This window comes from Trichechus manatus, unplaced genomic scaffold (genome assembly GCF_000243295.1).
Source record: "Trichechus manatus latirostris isolate Lorelei unplaced genomic scaffold, TriManLat1.0 scaffold00112, whole genome shotgun sequence".
NCBI classification, from domain to species: domain Eukaryota; kingdom Metazoa; phylum Chordata; class Mammalia; order Sirenia; family Trichechidae; genus Trichechus; species Trichechus manatus.
In genome coordinates, this window is record NW_004444048.1 from 7,638,691 (window position 1) to 7,658,415 (window position 19,725).

The following is a 19,725-nucleotide window of genomic DNA, read 5'->3' on the forward strand; positions in this document are numbered from 1 at the left end:
CCATGGCAACTAGTTTGGTTTTTTTTTTTGCATGTATTTCTGACAAGCCAGAAATAATTCTGATATTATTTCATATTACAAGGACCAAATAAAAACAGTTACAAAACACATTAATATCTTTCAAATAAAATATGCAAATTATTCTCTGATAAGCACCTTTTCTATTGTGAAAACTATTTCATTGGCCACATCTTAGTGAAGGTATTAACTCAAGGCAAAAATATGTGCTCCAACAAACAGTGTTTACTTTTAATGCGGAGATGCCAATGTGTACAGACAGAAAGACAGAAAGTAATGCGCCCCAAGGAAGGCAGAGAGAGTCTCCTGAATATCATGGGACCCTTCTCCACAAAAAATTTTAGGTTATAATCATCCTCTCAATTACAATTACAATGATATCTTCAGCAAATATACTCTCACACCTTTAGCAGCACTTCAAATAAGGCATATTGCTTTTCAAAATATGGGGCTCAGTCTTTCTATGAACTTTCTAAGCCCAAATTTTGGTTACCAGTTTTTCTGAAAAGCTGTGATAAATTCCTAGGGCTTTCTGTTTTTCAAGTGGGGGGCAGGGGCAGTGGTAATTTTACAATAAACATTGTAATACTTTTCTTGGTCTGACGACTAAAGTGTCATTTTAGGGGGAAGAAAAATAGACAAAATTTAGGCTGTATTACATTGAAAGGCTATTAGAAGCAGAAGACCATCATCGTGATATATACATTATTGGATTATTGATGCACACAAATAGATACATGCTAATTCAAATTTTGTAATCTTTTGCATTTAAATTATTTCCCCCTGCATCTCCACCCAAATAAGTTTTTCTTCCTTTTATTTTAGACTTACTTTAACAAAAATATAGGAACATATAGAGGCAGAGCTTCCTGACACTGGGTTGAGAAGTAGAAGGCTTTTTACCCTGCATTGGCCAGAGCATATGAAATAACACGTACCTTCGAGACTACCACGTCATCTGCAGGATGCCTGCCTCAGCACTGAGAACAGCACTGCCTAAGTGGTTATTTTTATTACAGTGATGACCAAATTAGAATCACGTGTGCCAATTCCGTCACTTCCAAAATATATTACCACCCAAACACTGAAACTTGATCCCTAATTTCTTTAACAAGGGAATAACCAATACTTTTTGAGAAGCTGTTAAAACTTAATTACTTTGTAATTTAGATTTATATTTTTTATGATCAGTGTTGAAAGTTCATATTAAAACCACTATTAACAAAGAAAAAAAGTATATATATTAAATATTTCATAAGTTAAGAAATAAATAATACTAAAAAATAAATGTCCAAATTATAAATTTGACTTTGCCTTCCCTACTTCAAAATATATATATATTTAATTATGAATTTAGACTTTTTTTCCTTAGATTCTTTGAACATTCTCCATAAAATCCCCAAATTAAAATTACAGAACCAGGGACTCTGGGTTTCAACCACTCATCTTCTAAGTACAGAATTCTTCTTATGCCAAGAAAGACAAATAAATAGAGCTCTCTTTCCATCTAGTTAGAGTTTATGAAGATTTCTGTGATATATTGTAAGGAATCCTCAATGGTTAAATATATTTTTCAAAAAAATAATAAATCTCATATCTGAACACTAAGATAATAAAGTAGGACATTTCTCTCAGTTAATATCTTTAATATTTTTGTCTTGTAGAATATACTATTTTTTTCTCCACCAAAATAACAATATATTTGGAGGTGGGAATATTTATGAATTTAAAAGCACTTTTAAACTCTCAGAGCAGAACCACTACTCTAGTAATACTTGTAATAACATTAAAATAATTTTAAACATTTCCATAAAGAATTAGAGAACTAAGCTCCTTGATTTTCCCTTAGGGGCAAGGATGTCCATACACAATTTCAGAAGCTTCCCTTTTGATATATTAAGCAATGGGAAAAGCTTGCATCAGAGTGGAATTTAGTTTACTCTTCAACAGGGCTCTCACAATGTTCTTAGAGGAATATTAGATAAGCTCACTTAACAATAGCCCTTTCTCCACATATTCTGGAAGGTTCTACAAAGACTATAGACACTCTTTTCTGGTTCTGGAAAATTAAACAAGTCACCTCTTGGTATAATTTTCCAAATGGCTTGCCCTAGAGAATTTATCCTCTTTGAAATATCTTATCCCATAAAGAATAGATGCTCTGCCTTCATAGTATTCCAAGCTTTTGTATGTCTGGGACATAAAAGACTAAGACATGGAATGAGATCTCCAGGTTGCAAAAGCAGAGAAACATATGAAGGGAAATCTGGAGTTAAGCCAAGCAAAAATCTGTAAAATGTGTAGTTGTTGTTTTCCTTCCCTCCCAGGCCTCCTTGCCCTTGCTTGCTCTTGTTTGTCTTCTTTTATAGAAATGCAAGCCTCTCAGCACCAGGATTACCAGCAGGTGTCCCAAAATCTGCCACCTTCAGCCGAGCCAGGAGTGAAAGTTTCATTGGTTGTACCCCTGGTGACGTGAAAGTAAGGCTTCCATCACTTTCTCCTCTTCCAGAGGTACCAGCCATGTCCCACAAGACTGGGTCAAAATGCTGTTATGTTTGATCCTTCTCTCGAACTTCTTGTAATCGTTTTTCTAGGCGATCCAATTTGGCAAGATTTTCCTTCAGCAATTTGCTGTCTGGGACCAGCTGTAAGGCTTTCTCATAATAAGCTCTTGCAGACACATAGTTTCCCTGTGGGAAAAAGAAAGCAAGCAATTATAGTCTAATCCATCAGAAAGTACCCTGAGAGAATGGGGTTACTGGGGAGTCTAAGAAACAGACCCTCTGCCCAGTTTAACACTAGCGTTCTCTTAAGGAAACCTTGCCGGCATGTATAATTTTATCCTTACTCTTTCATACTTTTGGAGAATCCATTTGTTTTAAGTACTAAATCAGCTGGAGAATGTGAAGGATAAGAGCTATACCACAAGGTTAAATGGCAGAAAAACAGGTTTTCAATTCTACTAATGCAGGGTATGAGGCTATCATTTCATAGTGTTCTCATGGGGTTAGCACCGTTCTTTCTCATCACATTAGAGCCATGGCTAGAGATTCGTATTATTAAGACAGGAAGGGGAGAGAGGGAGATGGGAAGGGAAGGGAGGGAAGAGAGAAAAAAAAGCTTTTTGAAACTGAAAGAGTAATGATGAAATAGTTTCGGTAGCCACTATTAGGCCCTTGCTTGAATTCTAATCACCACACTGCTATTTTATCAAACAGAAACTGATAGTGAAGAAGCATGAAAATAAGTCAGCTAAACGAGAATGATCCTTTAAAAACATGTCAGACTCTTCTCAGCTCAAAGTCCTCCAAGGATCCAGTTCATTTGGTATAAAAGCCAAAGTCCCTACAATTCCCTTGAGGGCCCCATGTGATCGGGCTCCTGCAATCTCTCTGACCTCAGCTTCTACCGTTTCCTCACTATTGCTCTGCCCCAGCCACACTGTTCTTCAAATATGCCAGGCACATTTCTACCTCAGGACCTTTGCACATGCTTTTTTCCTGTTTTGTCACATGGCTTGCTCCCTTCAGGTCTCTGCTCAAATATTACTTTAACTTAGGTCTTCCTTAACCACTAAAATTAAAAATTTCAGCCCTCACCCCCTGGAATTCCCTATCTTCTTTATGTCTTTTTGCAGTATATATTGTATTGTTGTCATTGTTAGGTGCCATCGAGTTGGTTCCGACTTATAGTGACCTTATGTACAACCGAAGGAAACACTGCCTGGTCTTGTGCCATCCTCATGATCATTGTTATGCTTGAGCCCATTATTGCAGCCACTCTGTCAATCCATCTCGTTGAGGGTCTTCCTCTTTTTGGCTGACCCTCTACTTTACCAAGCTTGATGTCTTCCTCCAGGGACTGGTTCCTCCTGATGACATGTCCAAAGTATGTGAAGTATGTACATATGTGTATGTGGTGTGGTGTGTGTGTGTATTTATTTATTTGCTGTCTGTCTTCTCCTACTAGAATGTTAGCTCCATGAGGACAGAAATTTTTGTCTATTTGTTCAGGGCTGTATTCCCAGTGCCTAGAACAATGCCTGGCAAATAGGATGCTCTCCATAAATATTTGTCAAATTAATGGATGGATGGATGCATGAATAAATGATGTGAATCTTTAGTTTCACTAGCTGTAACCAATAGTTTCCCTAAGGATCATTTTCAATCCTCCTTGGCAGGAGGATTCACCCAAAGGTCACTCTTTCTTGTGAAGACAACACAAGAAATCAACCAACCAATAAACAAAAAAAACCACAAGCTTGTTCTTCAGTAATAAGATTAGGAAGTAAAATATCTATTAGATGTAAGAAATAAGAAAATAACATTTCAAGTAGCACTTTAGTCTTGACAGTGCATCAAACTGCAAGGAAAATAAGCCACACTAAGCTCTAACAGGGCTTTTGTTTACATACACAAATTTTCTCTGCTGTCCGAGGATACTCCTGATACATATGATTTTCTTTGTGATCGGTAAACTCATGGAATCTAATTTAAATAGACTTACTTAAAGAAACAACAACAAAGGATTCATGATATTCAATAGCTAGATAATATAGTGAGCATATAGTTTCATTTTTAAACACCTATGTTTTTAGTATTCAAATAGTTCAAAAAGGAAATTAACAATAGTTTTTCAATCCTTGGAGAAGGAAGATGGAAAGAGGAAACACAAAGGGGAAACCCAGTCCACATAAAGCTGAATTATTTCTCCTACCTTGATGTGTTGGATTCCCCCCATGTTCATCCAGGCCTGCGCCTGATCTGGATTTAGCTCCACGGCTGCTTTATAGCTCTAAATAAATAAGAAATAACTTTAGGTCAGAAAACAAGAACCCATCTTTAACACTACAAGACTGCAAAAACCACTTTCTTCATATGTGAAAATTTAAATGGTGAATACAATGAACAAGCCACTACTGGTTCACAGGTGACCCCCTTTATTTCTGTTATTTTTCAAAGCGGGTGATTTGAAAGTGGAGGAAACTGAAATGTGTAATTTGCCTGCAGAGCTAACCTTTCAACTTAAAGAGACTGCAGATGCCCACAGGGAATCTAGGTGATTTCTATCATCGTGTAACATTTCCTGCTAGCCCTGACCTGCAAGAAAATAGTGCCTTTTGGCTTGTGTCATTGTAAATGGAGTTTGTAAGGAAAATCTTTTTATAATCCTAGAATCTTAGAGTAGTTTCCTGAACAGTTAACCCTGGTGCAGTATTCCCTTTTACAGTATGGCTGATCTGGTTATTCAGCCTATGCTTCGATACTTGCAGTGACAGAATGCTTAGTATTTCTTTAAGGACGTCTTTTTCACTAGACCACCACAGTTTGTTGTACTGTGGTGGCTTGCATGTTGCTGTCGCGTGGGAAGTTATGCTACTGGTTATTTCAAACCTGTCCATGGTGGACAGGTTTCAGTGGAGCTTCCAGACTAAGACAGACTAGGAAGAAAGGCCTGGTCATCTACTTTCACAAATCAGCCAATAAAAAGCTTATGGACCATAACAGAATATTATCCAGTATAGTGCTGGAAGATGAGCCCCCTAGGTTGGAAGGAATTACACAATAGCAACAACAATGGACTCAAACATACCAACAATTACGAAGATGGTGCAGTACTGGGCAACGTTTTGTTCTATTGTACATACGGTTGCTATGAGTCAGAGCCTACCTGACAGCAGATAACAGCAATACTTCATTAGAAAGTCTTTATTTTAATTCTGTCATATGAAAGATCTTCAAATGTTTGGAGAGAGTCTTCTATTCCTTAAGTATTTTCTTTTGTCTGAATAACATGTATCTCATTAAATGTAATATCTGGGAGATGCACTTTTAGTATTTTGTAGGTTGTTTCGCATCAAAGGTACTGACTATGATACCTCTGCATCACCGCTGTCAATTTTATGAGTGATCACCATAAATAAAGCCAAAGGCTGAGAGTGTTGCCTCCAATTACAAAGCTAAATATCTGTTCATATATTTTAATGTTTCTTGGCATTTTCATTAGAAAGAATCCAACTGAACAGATCCATACAGTAACCAGAATCTGTGTCATCTGTCTTCTACTTCAGTTTTAGAAGAAAGAAGCAAATGGCGAGAACTTACACTCTTAAAAGGCTCCAAAAATAAACCTGTGGGGTATGTATCTTGGTATTAGTTTGTATCAGCAGACAGTCTAGTGTATTACAATAGCTGAGAGAGGAAAGAGGAGAGAAGAGGAAAAGAGAGGAGAGAAAAGAGCCGATCTGAGGCCACACTGTGGAATGCTTTGAAGGTCAAGTTAAAGGTGATAATTCAGAAAATAATGCAGAAGTATTGCAGGACTCTGAATAATCAAAAGTCAGAGGCTCAATTATATATATAAAAAAAAAAAACTTAAAACATTATGGCAACTAATCAGTGCATTCACTCCACAAATATGCCAATGATCTTAGAGTATACTCTATATGTTTCACCAAAGACTGAGGTAATATTAATTTTAACCCATGAATTTAATAACCTTATCTTTTTAAGTGTTTATACCTCAAAAGCTTTGTCAAGAAGGTTCTGCTCTCTTAGTTGGTTTCCTTTTGTGAAAAAAAGTTCAGATATGACTTTAGGGTCCTTTGGTTTCAGCTGCAGAGCCTGGTCTATAGCATTAAGTGCCTACAGAGATTAAAAATTAAGATACAATAACAGCAGATTAGACAAGGAAAAACTAATTTAAGTGATAAAATTTATTCTTCTTGTTCCTGTGTATTAGCTATCCTAGGATGTCAAAAACAGTGGGGTGAGAATGGAAACACATTCCTTTAGTCTTCCTGACTTTCTCATTATGAAACAAAGCGGTCCTGACAAAATAGTTTTCCTATATTTCAGGTTCCCCATTTGTATATTGGTGACAATAAAATGTCCCTGACCACTTCACAGGAAGGTTGTGTGATACAGTTGAAAGAAACCAAGATTTAGGATCAGACTACTTGATCTGGCATGTTTATCTGAACCACCCAACAGCCTCTTCTCAGGTACCCAGAGGCCATTCTGCCCCCTAGAGTCCACTGCCAACACTGCAGCCAAAGATCCCTTCAGAGCACAAATTGGATCACGTTGCTCTTCTCCTTAAAACCCCAAAACTTCTCCCAGAATAAGGAACAAAACCCTTGGTCTGGCCCACTAGCCTTGTGTAGTCTAGTCTACACTAATCTCTGTGGCTACATCTCACACTGTGCTCCTGCTGCCTCATGCCCATCCCTCAGACAGGACACTTGCTTCTGCCACAGGGCCTTTGTGTGTGCTGTCTCCCTGCCTGGAATGCTCTTCCTTGCCTTTTTGCCTAATTGACTCCTATTCCTCAACCAGCCCTTACATCCACACCACTCCACAGGGAGACTGCCTCCCAGACTAGTCAGGTCCCTTGATTATATGCTCTTTAGGGATCTTATCACTCTTCATGACCTCACTGAGCACAGCTGGGCTTTTATACTTGTTTTATGATTACTTGTTAAATATCTGTCCCCTTCTTTAGACTGTAAGCTCCATGAGGACAAAGGCAGTAATTTTTTGTTTTTTCATAACATTTTATTGCTGGTGCCTACCACAGTGTTTGGCACATAGCAGATATTCAACAAATATTTTTTAAACCAGTTCATGAAATTTACTGGTTTTATGACTTTTAAACTGGAGATAAACAGTAACAGCTGCAACACAGTGTCACTGATCTGACTTACAGGGCTGTTATAAGGATTAAATGAGACAATATATTAGAGGGAATATGGAAATCATAAAGCATACAAATATTAGTCTTCATTATTACACAGTTAGCTGAAAACAAACGGAGATAATACCACATAAAATCTTTAGACCAAGGACGAGCCATGTTATTATTTCAAGGGGGCATCTAGGAGTTAAGAGAGTATCCATAAAAAGCTTTCATAAGATAGGCTATGCCAACTGATGATAAAATCAAGACTGCTCAGCCTTGTAAATGGCAAATTGGAGTATCATTTAGGAGCATATCGTTTCCTACTCGGGAATTCAAACAATGTCCTCCTCTACCTTGTGGTGGTGTTCCTGCTTGCTGTAGATTGCTGACAGAAGGCGATAGCATTCAAGGCATCCGGTCTCCTCTGACACAATGTGATTGGTCATCTTTTCAGCTTCTTTCATCTGACCCATCACAGCCAAAACCTGAGCCTGTGAAACACACAGACCTTGGCTTAGAAGACATTTGTTATTGCCTTATCAAAGCATCTCCGAATAGAGGTTTTCAGAAAACAGTTCTGACAAAAATGTTTAGCATCTATTTAGTGACTGACAGAGAGGGCTGAATCACCACACTTTACAGGTTTCAATTTTGTTTATTTAGCTACGTACGTGCATTTGTGTGTAAATGGCAGAAACACCAAAAAATGTCCAATAAAATGGTTTGTGCCCTTTAAAAAAAGTTGACTAAATGTCAGAATATAAATAATTTCCTACGGTTTCAAGAGAAACCAATTCAACTGCTTCTACATGTATAATTCAGTGACTTTGATTACAATCTTCAAGTTGTGCAACGTTCTCAGCCTCCCTTTCTGAGTTGTTCCTCCCCCTTTAACATAAACTCACTGCCCCCGAAGGTTCCTATCTAATCTTTTGAGTTGCTGTTGTCGCTCTGATCCCATATAGATAGTTCTTAAAAGAGCATAATGTTCAAGGCAGACTTTTTTTTTTTACTAGTTAAGCTAGAATATTGTTTGGTTTTAAGAAGACTTCAGGAGATATTTTTGGTTTAAGGTTTAAAGATTATCACAGGGAAATCGTTTCGGGGGTTCGTTTTATTAATATTCATAAAATGGATATACTATAGCATTCTAGTTCATTTTGAGGTCTAATGAGTGCAGCTGTCTACGTTATGTGTTGTGCTTATGTTTCCAGCTTCATTTTCCCTAGTTCTTCTACTTACCAGTGCCAAGCGGAGTTCTCTTTGAGAAGGCTGAAGTGCCGCAGCTTCCCGGTAAATCTGCAAAGCCTCTTCGTAACGGTTAGTGTTGTAATATAGCGCTCCCAACGGTGAGAGAATCTCAGCTTTACGTGCCACCTGCAGTGCGCTGAGTTTTGAGAAAAGTAAACTGACACTTTTCTTTTAGTAGGTTCATTTCCAAAGTTCTAAGCATAGATTTAGGGAGGGCTGCCCATGGTTTGAGATTCTGCTCCAACATGGCTTTTTTTTTAAACTATCAAGATGAAGGTTTAGATAATGATCATGATGCCATCCTCTGAATGTAAAGTGTCTCTAGTGAGTTAGCAACATGGAAAATGAGCCCCAAGCGTCTTTTCCATTAATGTTAATAGACTTGTTCCAATGTATGGATAGTCTTTCATCTAGTCCCACTTTTAATGTTGCTATTTTGTTCAGAAAACAATGGACTAACTAAAGTTGGAATTAAACTCCAACCCTGGCTTAGCACTGTTTTAACCAGCAGGCAAAAAGTCATTAACTGGGATACCATTTATACTGCTGTATTATTCTCTTTGAAGATGAGAATCCGTATTACATGGATTGGCAAATTTTGCTAGCATACTAAGAGCATGTTTGTTCCAATTAACTAAAAAATTGATGAGCAATTAATTGCTTAGACCTCTGAGCAACTTACAAAGTGAAAAAAAGGAGCTTTACCGTTTGTACCATTCTTCAGCCACACTGTTCTCTCCCAATGACCTGTAGAGTCTTCCCAGGTTCACCATGGCCACGTGATGACTTGGGCTAAGTTTGATAGCCTGTTGGTAATGAGCCACTGCCTTCTCTGGAGAGCCTGTAACCAGTGATGGGTTGGTAAGAGCAGAACATGCTTTATCATAAGATACTTGAACTCTTCACTCTCCCTTCTGACTTACATCATTCTTCCTCCTGATTACACAGTCATACCATCAGTTATTCTCTTTGTAAATTAGCTTGCATTTTGGCTTCTTTTTGCCACTAACTTTTGACTATTTCACTATTGATTTCCACTTCTAAAGCAATTTATAATAATAATTATAATAAAGCAGCAATGAAAACTAAAACCAATTTCTTTTATTATTTGTCATAAGTTGTAGTCAAAGTGTTTTTTGGCCATTGCCACAGATAATAGCTATTTTGAGATTATCAGTCACTGTTATTTATCCAAGATATTGCTGCCTCTCATTATGCAAAAAATAGAATTCGTGATTATTGAAAGAAAACCATTCTGAATCAGTTTCTAAGGACCTGTCTCAATTACTATATTGAAACAGAGTAATTGAAGAATTGCTTTAAATAAGTATGTGTCAGTTGTATCTTAAAAATTTCTTTTCAAATCATACATTTTTTAAGTGGTATTTATTTAATGGGACTTTAAAATACAGTAATAATGCCCTCTTGCATTTGTCTAATGCATTATATATTTTAAAATACTTGTATTTGCATGATCACATATGATCTTTGCAGATATTTTTGATACTATTTAGTTGCCTTTCGATATCACTTAGCTGCCTCTTGGGATTTAAGAGATATCAAAAAATAAGCCAAGTTACCACTTTACAGATATAGAAGCTAAAGTAGAAAGACTTTAAGTGATCTGACAAAGATCTCAGGGCATGTGAGGGTTAATGCTAGAACTAGAATCAAGTCTCTCTCAAACTTCCCCCAAAGAAGCTTCCTAGTGAAATTATATCTAGGTGAGTGAGCTTTAGAACAGTCTAGAGTTCTAAATGAAATAGAATACTTATTATCTGCACAACAATATTTAAAAATGCACATTCTTTGAATACAAGTGTGACTCAGAGGCGCCTAGAGAGACTACAAATCTGTATATAGGTCACTGGGAATTGGGGAGATTTCACAAGTACGAAAACACAAACACAAGAGAAAACATAATAGTAGAAACATATAAGGAGTAGTCAATGAGCTTTTTTTGGCGGGCGGGGGTTGGTGGGGGAAGGAGTTTGATTGTTGTTGAAGTAGAATGAAGAGGGCTAGACCAGGAGAGCTGAAGGTCTCCTGATCTTTATACCTTTATGACACTTAGTCTGTTATTATGTTGCTAATACACCAGCAGGTGGCACTACACGACAATTTTACATGCAGAAACAAAGCTTCCTAGGCGGATCAGAGTAAAAACTGATATTCTAGAAAACAGACAAGCTTCAAATATCCTTGAAAATAAAAACCCTTTCAAGCACTTAATATTGAAAAAATACTTAAAACTGATTTTACTGCAGGGCAGCTAGTTTAATAGTCAACAAGAACAAAGTCGTACTTTTAATTAAATTCATGTATCTTTCTTTTCATGATTTATAAGTATTCATTACATGCCAATAGCATCTAGAGCTCTGCACCAATCAGAAAGAAAACAGAATCTCTGCCCAGTTAAGTTTTGCATTGAATAAGATGGGGTGAGTGTATTATATAGCATCTGTCATACGGGAGCACTCTGTCAATTATAATAACATCATTTCCATTATGTACATCAAGTAAGGAACAGTGAAACAATTCTGGAGGCTGTTATCAATCGTGGAAAAGCATCTACCATGCACCATGACTAGATTTAGATGCAGGTTCTGTATCATTGGAGAGAAACATTTCATCATCAGAGATTTATAAGCTTTTATCAGTGATATTCAAGGAAGGCTGCTACTCATTAAATCAAGGCTACTTCCTGCCACCTGAGGAGTTTTCCTTAGCGATATGATCATAGGAACTGGGAAGATTTTACTGAACTGAGCTTGAAGATTTGAGAACTCAGCCCCGAGGGACAATGCAACTGTCAACAGTGTGAACTTCTTGCCAAGCCCAGTGAATTTTATTTCTGAGGCATTATTTGGGTTACTACCATTCTGCCTGACAGATAGTATTATCTAATCTCAACAGAACAGGTTTTCTTTAATTTCACTTACCAGTATCAACTAAGAAAACCCCATAGTTGTTGTGTAAATCTGAGCTGTCTGGACAGTTCTTTATTCCAGCCTGGTAGACCTCCTCAGCTTCCTTGTATCTTTCCTTTAAAGAGAACAAAGAAAAATAAATTTGAAATTAAAAAAATAATAATAATAAAATGAATAATGGGAGCAGGAAAACCAGGAAGAACTTACCAAGCACCCATTATGCAACAGGTACAGAGATAAAACAGATGAATTAAAGTCAATATTAACTATGTACAAATGCTACAATTCATATCTGTGCTTAGTTACGTTAAAGTTAACAAGCTGATGTTTACTGCAAAGGGACATCTGAAGAATTTGGACCTATACAATATGCTCTACAGTTGGAGGCCTCAAAATAGTTGTTTGAATGGGATGCTCTTCACACCGGCTGCCATATCTTCTATGGACTATTTTCTAATTGCCCTGGTCTTCTACTCGTCTGAAGATTCAAGACCTGTTACCTGTAGTTCTCTCACCTTACTTAATGCACTCCATCTTGTATTAGAGTTATTAATATGCACATCCTGTCTCTATTGAGTTCTTTGAAGAGAGCATGACATCTGATTAGCTCACAATGCCTGGGACCAGAATACACAATGGCTACCTGCAGGATGGATATGGCCCAAAGGAATGTTTAGACCAGCTCAGTATTTAAGCAAATCTTAATTAGTTGTCTCCATCGGGAGAGTTCACATAAAATTCCAGTTGAAAAACTGGTACCACCAGAAGCCATTCCTGTAATAGCAGCAGCTAGCATGGGCTGATTATCTACTGTCCTCCTTAGACAGGGCATATACTGTCCAGTTTATGGTCCTGGACAACTGCTTACTTAAGTTACTCGTCTGCATGCATAGGCAACTGAATCTGTTACTCTCTGCCTAGACCTGGGTGGTCAAATAAGGTAGCCAGTAGCCATATGTGGCGACTGAGCACTAGATGTGTAACTGCTCCAAATTTCAATGTGTAAAATACATACCAAATTTAGAAGTCATAGTACATAATGTTAAATATCTCATTAATATTTTTTATAATGAATACATGTTGAAATGATAACATTTGGATATACCGAGTTAAATAAAATATTAAAATGAATTTCACAAATTTCTCTTGATTTTTTAAAATGTGGCTATTAGAAAAGTAAAATTCACATATGTGGCTCACATTCCATTCCCACTGGCCCGTGTTGGCCTAGACAATGCGTTGCACAGAATTGGTGTCCAGATGAATGATGCTGAAAACCACTTTGCTTCCTTTTTGGCCAAGTTGCCCCGACTGTTCCCAGTATCTATAACCTACTTAAGGACTTTTGCACAGCATGAAAAAATACTTCCTTTCTCTCCTAATTTGACTTATTTGTATTGAGACACACACAAACTAAGACAAACTAAGAATATGTTCCCCGGCACTATTTACTGCTCGTCATACTCCAGCCAGGATCAACAACCAATTCACTTTCATAGTTATTTGCACGGCATCTGCAACGTCCTTGGCCATTTCAAACCACCCCCCCTCCATTCATTAATACATTTCTGGGGAGAAGTTTTGAGCTAGCAGACTTGTCCAAAGAAGCAGAGCAGTACTCCTGCCATTTAAAAGGCATGGCAGTGATAAGCACGAGCAGAACTGAGCCCATCTGCCATTGCTCCATGAGCTGGGTTCAATAGCGAGACCTTTACTCATTTGCACTACAGCCCATCCAAGTCAGGGTGAAATCAGGTGTTCTGGCAGACCTAACTTTATTTTTCCTCAAAAGAAAATCATGCTCTCTGGGGGGACTGATGTGCAAAGTGTGGCTCCACACACTGAGTCCCTATCTTCTTATTAAACACACTTTAATAATTCTGCATCAACTTTTAGATGTCAAACTACAGGTTCTTCACAGTCATCTGAGATCATCTTATCACATTTTCTTTTATAATGTAGAAAGTAAAATCTAATTAATTCATCAAAACTATGCAGGTTTAACCAATGCCAGACTCAAACTGAACTCCCAGTGACCCTACAGGGCAGAGTAGAACTGTCCTGTACAGTTTCCAAGGCTGTAAATCTTTATAGAAGCAGATTGCCACACCTTTTTCCCAAGGAGTGTGTGGTGGGTTCGAACCACCGACCTTTCAGTTAGCAGCTGAGCTCTTTAACCACTGCGCCACCAGGTCTCCCTTTTAACCAATTACCCATGAATAAACAAACAATTTCACAGTTTCCTAGTACTGTCCCAAAGGTCAGGAAGAATGAAATGATTCAGCATAAAGCATACGGCAGCTTTTTCTTTAATATGCTCTAATTATGGACGTTTTCCATAATGTTATCCCAAGTTACTGCTACTGATGAGCATCCAACCAGACACATAAGAAGGGATGTAGAGCTACAATGAATTTAACAATTCCTCAGACATGACACCTTAAGCCTGGGAATAAAAATGTGTTAGATATCTGTACTGAGTGCTAAGCAATAAGGCAAGAAGCCTAAAGCTGATGTGACCCACAAAGGTAAGCGATGCGCAGCCCTCTGTAGAGTGACCAGTGCCATCTCTTTGAATCCACACTTCTAAGTATCATAGGGAACGTGATATGGTATGAATTTGGCAAATTTCACTTATTTGAATTACAAATCCGTAGTCCAACAGAAATGGAGACCCATGTTTCTAAAAAATGTGTCAAACTCAACAAATTGTCAAATTTAAAAAAGTTAGAGATAAAGAGAGAAAACTTTAGAACCTACTGAAGGACTGACAACTGTGTATGTGTGTGTGGAGACAAGAAGAACACAAATTGTGTAAAATTCCAATTGAGTTAATATTTAGAGAGCACCATTGGATATTTATTAATTTATCCATTCATTTACCACACATTTATTGCAATGGCTATAGGAAGTAAGGCACAGTGATGATGAACTGGGCTCCAGTCTTGGCTACATGGATTTGAATACAAGCCCTACCATTTACTATCTATGCGATCTTATATACCTTCTCCATTCCCCAATTGTAAAATAGGGATAACAGTAGCTATCTTATAGGGTTGTTGTGAGGATTAAACGGATTAAAACATACAAAGCACTGAGAACTGTAGAACTTAGAAAGCACTAAAGCAGCTTAGCACATAGTCAGCACTTGATAAATATTAGCCATTACCCTTATTATGATTACTAGGAGTACTGCTAGTGCTAACATTACTAACACTACTAGGAGATAGATGCCAAAGATATGGAGATCAAAAAACATAGTACTTCTATTCCAGGAGCTCAAAGACTAATGAACTAACAAACATGGCCCAATGTGATCAGTGTATAAAAGAAGTAAGTGCAAGACGTCTTGCGCTCAAGTGGTCCATGGCCTAGAGTTGTTACTGTGGCCAGGACATGTGAGTTATCATGACCATCTCCATGTGGCATTTTAGCCAATGGTTTCCAGTCCCTCTCTTATAAAATGTCTTTAAGTAACTGTATGAGAAGTAATTAACTGGCTCAAGTGTCTTTTTATTTTTCTTAGTCACCTTCTAATAAAGAAGTCAGTAAAATTTTAATATCTCAGAGGTAACCAGAGGAAGAATAACTTGGGTTATGCAAAACTAGGTAATTAATTCCTGAAAATCTCAAGTTTCCTGCATTACTATTCGACCAGTATTGGTGTTTTACACACTACTGTCATTTTTGTTTTCAAAGAATCAAATTTTCTATTTTACATGGCACTTTTAAAAAAATAATATTTTATTGTGTTTTTGGTGGAAGTTTACATAGCAAGTTAGGCTCCCATTTAACCATTACAACACATATTGTTCAGTGACATTGGTTAAATTTTTCACAATGTTTTAACATTCTCATTAATTCTTTTCTGGATGTTTTGCTTCTAGTAATCTTGTTTCCCTGACCCCTAACTCTTTCATCTTTGTTTTAAAGTAATTCTTGTCCATCTGGTCTTGTATAAATGATTTTCTAAAGCTGCACAGTATTCAGTGGTAATATTCTTTATTTTATGAGCCAATCTGTTGTTTAGCTAAAAGGTACCCTCAGGGGGCAGTTTCGGTTCAAAGTTGATGGAGTATCTCAGGACAATAGTCTTGGGAGGGTCCTCTAGTCTCAACCAGTCCAGCAGGCCTGGACTTTTTAAGAATTTGAGTTCTGTTTCACATTTTACTCCCCTTGTGTCAGGATCCATCTATTCCAGCCCTGATCAGAATGGTTGTTAGTAGTAGCCAGGCACCATCTAGTTCTTTTGGTCTCAGGGTACATGAGGCTGTGGTTCATGTAGACTGTTAGTCCTGTAGATTAGTTTCTTCTCTGAGTCTTTGGTTTCCTTCTTTCTCTTTCAATACAGACAAGAAGAGACCAGTAGCTGTATCTCAGATGGCCACTTGCAAGCTTTTAAGATCCCAGATGCTACTCACCAAACTAGGATACAGAACGTAAACTTTGTGAACTATGTTATGCCAAATGACTGAGTTGTCCCACAACACTATGGTCCTAAGCCTTCAAACCCAGAAATCCAATCCCACGAGGTGTTTGGTTATGTCTAAGAATTATCTGTAACTGTGCCCTCTATGTGCTTTATTACATATATGAACATACATGCATATGCACATGAATATGCATATATACATGTGGCTACGTGTATATATGCACTCATATATACATACATATGCATACATACATACATTTGTAACCACACATATACGTTTTGGTTGTTGTTGCTTACACGACACTTTTAAAAGACACTAAATTGCCATGGTAAATTAAAGAACCAAATATTGAAATTACAATGGATGAGATTTTCAGCAGCAGAAAAAAAATCACAGAATATTAAAGCTGGAAGAAGCATGAATAGACATTAGTTCACCACCAAGAAGCCTTGGTGGCACAGTGGTTAAGCACTTGGCTGCTCATCAGAAGGTCAGCGGTTCAAACGCACCAGCTGCTCCACAGGAGGAAGATGTGGCAATCTGCTTCGGTAAAGATTACAGCCTGGGAAACCCTATGGGCAGTTCTACTCTGTCCTACAGGGTCAGTATGAGTAGGAATTGACTTGGTGGCCATGGGAACGGGAGTTCACCACTATTTTTAACAAATAAAGAAACTAGGGTGCAAAGTGGTCAAGTGACTTTCCCAAAATCTCATAGCTACATGGGGACAGAGAATAGAATGCAGGTTTGCGGTGGACAACCAGGGAACTGGTTCTGGAACTGGTTCTGGAAATAAAGAAAGGGTGTCTCTGGCATTAAAAGAAGCAAAAGCATCCCCTCAATACATATTTCCTAAGCACCATCCAGGTGCCAAGTCCACAAGGGAGCCCGGAAGAGTGAACGTGACAAACACAGTCCCTGACCCCACAGAAACACAGTGGGATTCAGACAAGGAGACACTGCCCTGTAGCATGACAGTGTCCTGGCGGGGAGAAGCACAAGGTGGTTGGGGGGAAACCAGGACTGGCACCCAGACCTGCAGTGAGACAGATACTCTATGTCTGTCCTGATGCCAATACCTGAGGACACTGGTTACCATTAGCTTCAGCAGGTCTGTAATATGAAGATGTGCTTGAAAAAAATCTGTGGATACTTGAGATCAAAACATCCTTATAACCAAACTCTGGGAGAGCTGAAAGATGTTTTTCTGAAAGGGATAAAATTGATTTCCTCACATTCTAACTCCCTGAAGTCGAATATAACAGTAAACAACGGTTTTCATGTGCAATTACTATTTTACCTGGTTCAATTTTATGTTTTTCCCTTTTTTTTGCACCTCTAAAATAGGCAAAGATATCACCTGTTTCATCTAAAACTTCTCACTCTTATTTCTGGGCTTATGAGCTGGGTTTCCACTAGAAATGCAATTTTCGAAGTCCAAAGTAGCAATAGAATTTAGAAGACGGTGTGTGTCAGGAGCAAGCAATTGCACCCTTGTAGCCCCCAAGGAGAGTCTCAAGATTCTGACTCTGATAAATGTCTTCAATATCTTTCTTTTCTCTTCCCTTGACTCCAAAGTTTTAAGGAATGACTAACTTTGCTTACTAAAAAACGCGGGAGAAATATACCTGGAAGACGATTATTTAAAATAAATTCCACCTTCTCTGAAAGGACAATGAATTTCTCTTAAAAAGTAGCATTATTTAATCCCTAAAGCTCAGTTTCAACCACTTACTTTCATTTAACTCATTTAGCTAAAAGTCCTGAACTAAGCCTGATCCTTCCTGGTTTCTACTGATTTGTGAGTTCCAGAGGAAATGAATATAAACTATTTATAGGACAACTTTAATTAAAAATGCTCATGACCCAGAGAGTGGTGTGAGAAACAATACTTTCTGCTCTACATCAGGGTCCCCAACCAACTGCTGCCTCGGCACAAAATGGTCTTCCAGGGCAGGTGGTTAACAATGGGCAGCATCCAGCTATGGGCTCATCTCCATGTTCAAGAGCATTTTCAGTAGAGTGGAAATAAAATGAGCCTTGGGGGACAGATACCACATGTCAATATCCCCACTTTTTATATGCTATCATCACCCAACCTAGCATGCTTTTTATCTCAGGAAGGGAAAAGTGACAATCAGATTGTCTAAAAGAGGTATCTAATATAGCCAGAGTGCTCCTTGGAAGCACAGATGTACTTTGGACATGTTATCAGGAGGGACCAGTCCATGGAGAAGGACATCATGCTTGTATATAAGTCATCTAGTGCTGCTATAACAGAAATACTACAAATGGATGGCTTTAACAAAGGGAAATTTATTCTCTCACAGTCTAGAAGGCCAAAAGTCTGAATTCAGGGTGCCAGCTCCAGGGGAAGGCTTTCTCTCTCTGTTGGCTCTGGGGGATGGTTCTTGTCATCAATCTTCCCCGGTCAAGGAGCTTCTCAGTGCAGGGAACCCTGGTCGAAAGGGCATGCTATTCTCCTGGCTCTTGTTTCTTCGTGGAATGAAGTCTCCCTGTCTGTCTGCTTGCTTCTCTCTTTCATATCTCTAAAGAGATTGAGTTAAGACACCACTTGATCTTGTAGATTAAGTCCTGCCTCATTAACATAACTGCCACTAATCCGGCCTCATTAACATCAGAAAAAAACAAAACCCAAACCCATTGCTTTCCTGTCAATTGACTCATAGTGACCCTACAGGACACAGTAGAACTGCCCCCCCGGAGAGTTTCCAAGGAGCGCCTGGTGGATTTGAACTGCCAACCCTTTGGTTAGCGGCTGTAGCACTTAACCACTATGACACCAGGGTTTCCGATTAACATCACAGAGGAAGGATTTACATCACATAGGAAAATCACATCAGATGACAAAATGGGAGGACAATCACACAATACTGAGAATCATGGCCTAGCCAATTTGACACACATTTTTGGGGGACACAATTCAATCCATAATACTTGGTAGAGGGTCAGCAAAAAAGAGGAAGACCCTTGACGATATGGATTGACACAGTGGCTGCAACAATGGGCTCAAACATAGTAACGATAGTGAGGATGGCACAGGACCGGGCAGTGTTTTGTTCTGTTGTACACAGGGCCACTATGAGTTGGAACCAACTCAATGGCACCTAACAACGACGCAAAAGAGGTGATGGACCCCTCACTATAATTTACTCTTTTGGGCCAACTGATACATTTGGAAAATACTCCTTGTAGTTCATCAACCTGGAGAATGGATTAGAAACCAATGGACATGGGCTTAATGCAGTGATTCTCAAACTTTTTGGTTTTAGGACTCTTCTGTACTCTAAAAATTACAGAGGATTCCCAAGAGCTTTTGTTTATGCGGGCTGTATTTAACAATATTCACCACATTAGAAATGAAGCTGATAAAAACTTTAAATATTAATTTA

The 19,725-nt window shown here is 38.2% G+C and overlaps 1 protein-coding gene across 1 annotated transcript in view; it reads right to left on the reverse strand.

Moving 5' to 3' along the window:
• Nucleotides 1–2,516: 2,516 nt before the first annotated feature.
• TMTC1 (transmembrane O-mannosyltransferase targeting cadherins 1) overlaps nt 2,517–19,725 on the reverse strand; it is a 342,295-nt gene continuing 325,086 nt past the window's right edge. The window contains exons 13-19 of the mRNA XM_023738067.1: nt 11,892–11,994; nt 9,655–9,790; nt 8,941–9,085; nt 8,052–8,189; nt 6,540–6,662; nt 4,735–4,812; nt 2,517–2,708 (exon numbers count right to left, since the gene is read on the reverse strand). Coding sequence (XP_023593835.1) covers nt 2,568–2,708; nt 4,735–4,812; nt 6,540–6,662; nt 8,052–8,189; nt 8,941–9,085; nt 9,655–9,790; nt 11,892–11,994 — 864 coding nt within the window. The 3' untranslated portion in view covers nt 2,517–2,567. The remainder of the gene's footprint in view (nt 2,709–4,734; nt 4,813–6,539; nt 6,663–8,051; nt 8,190–8,940; nt 9,086–9,654; nt 9,791–11,891; nt 11,995–19,725) is intronic.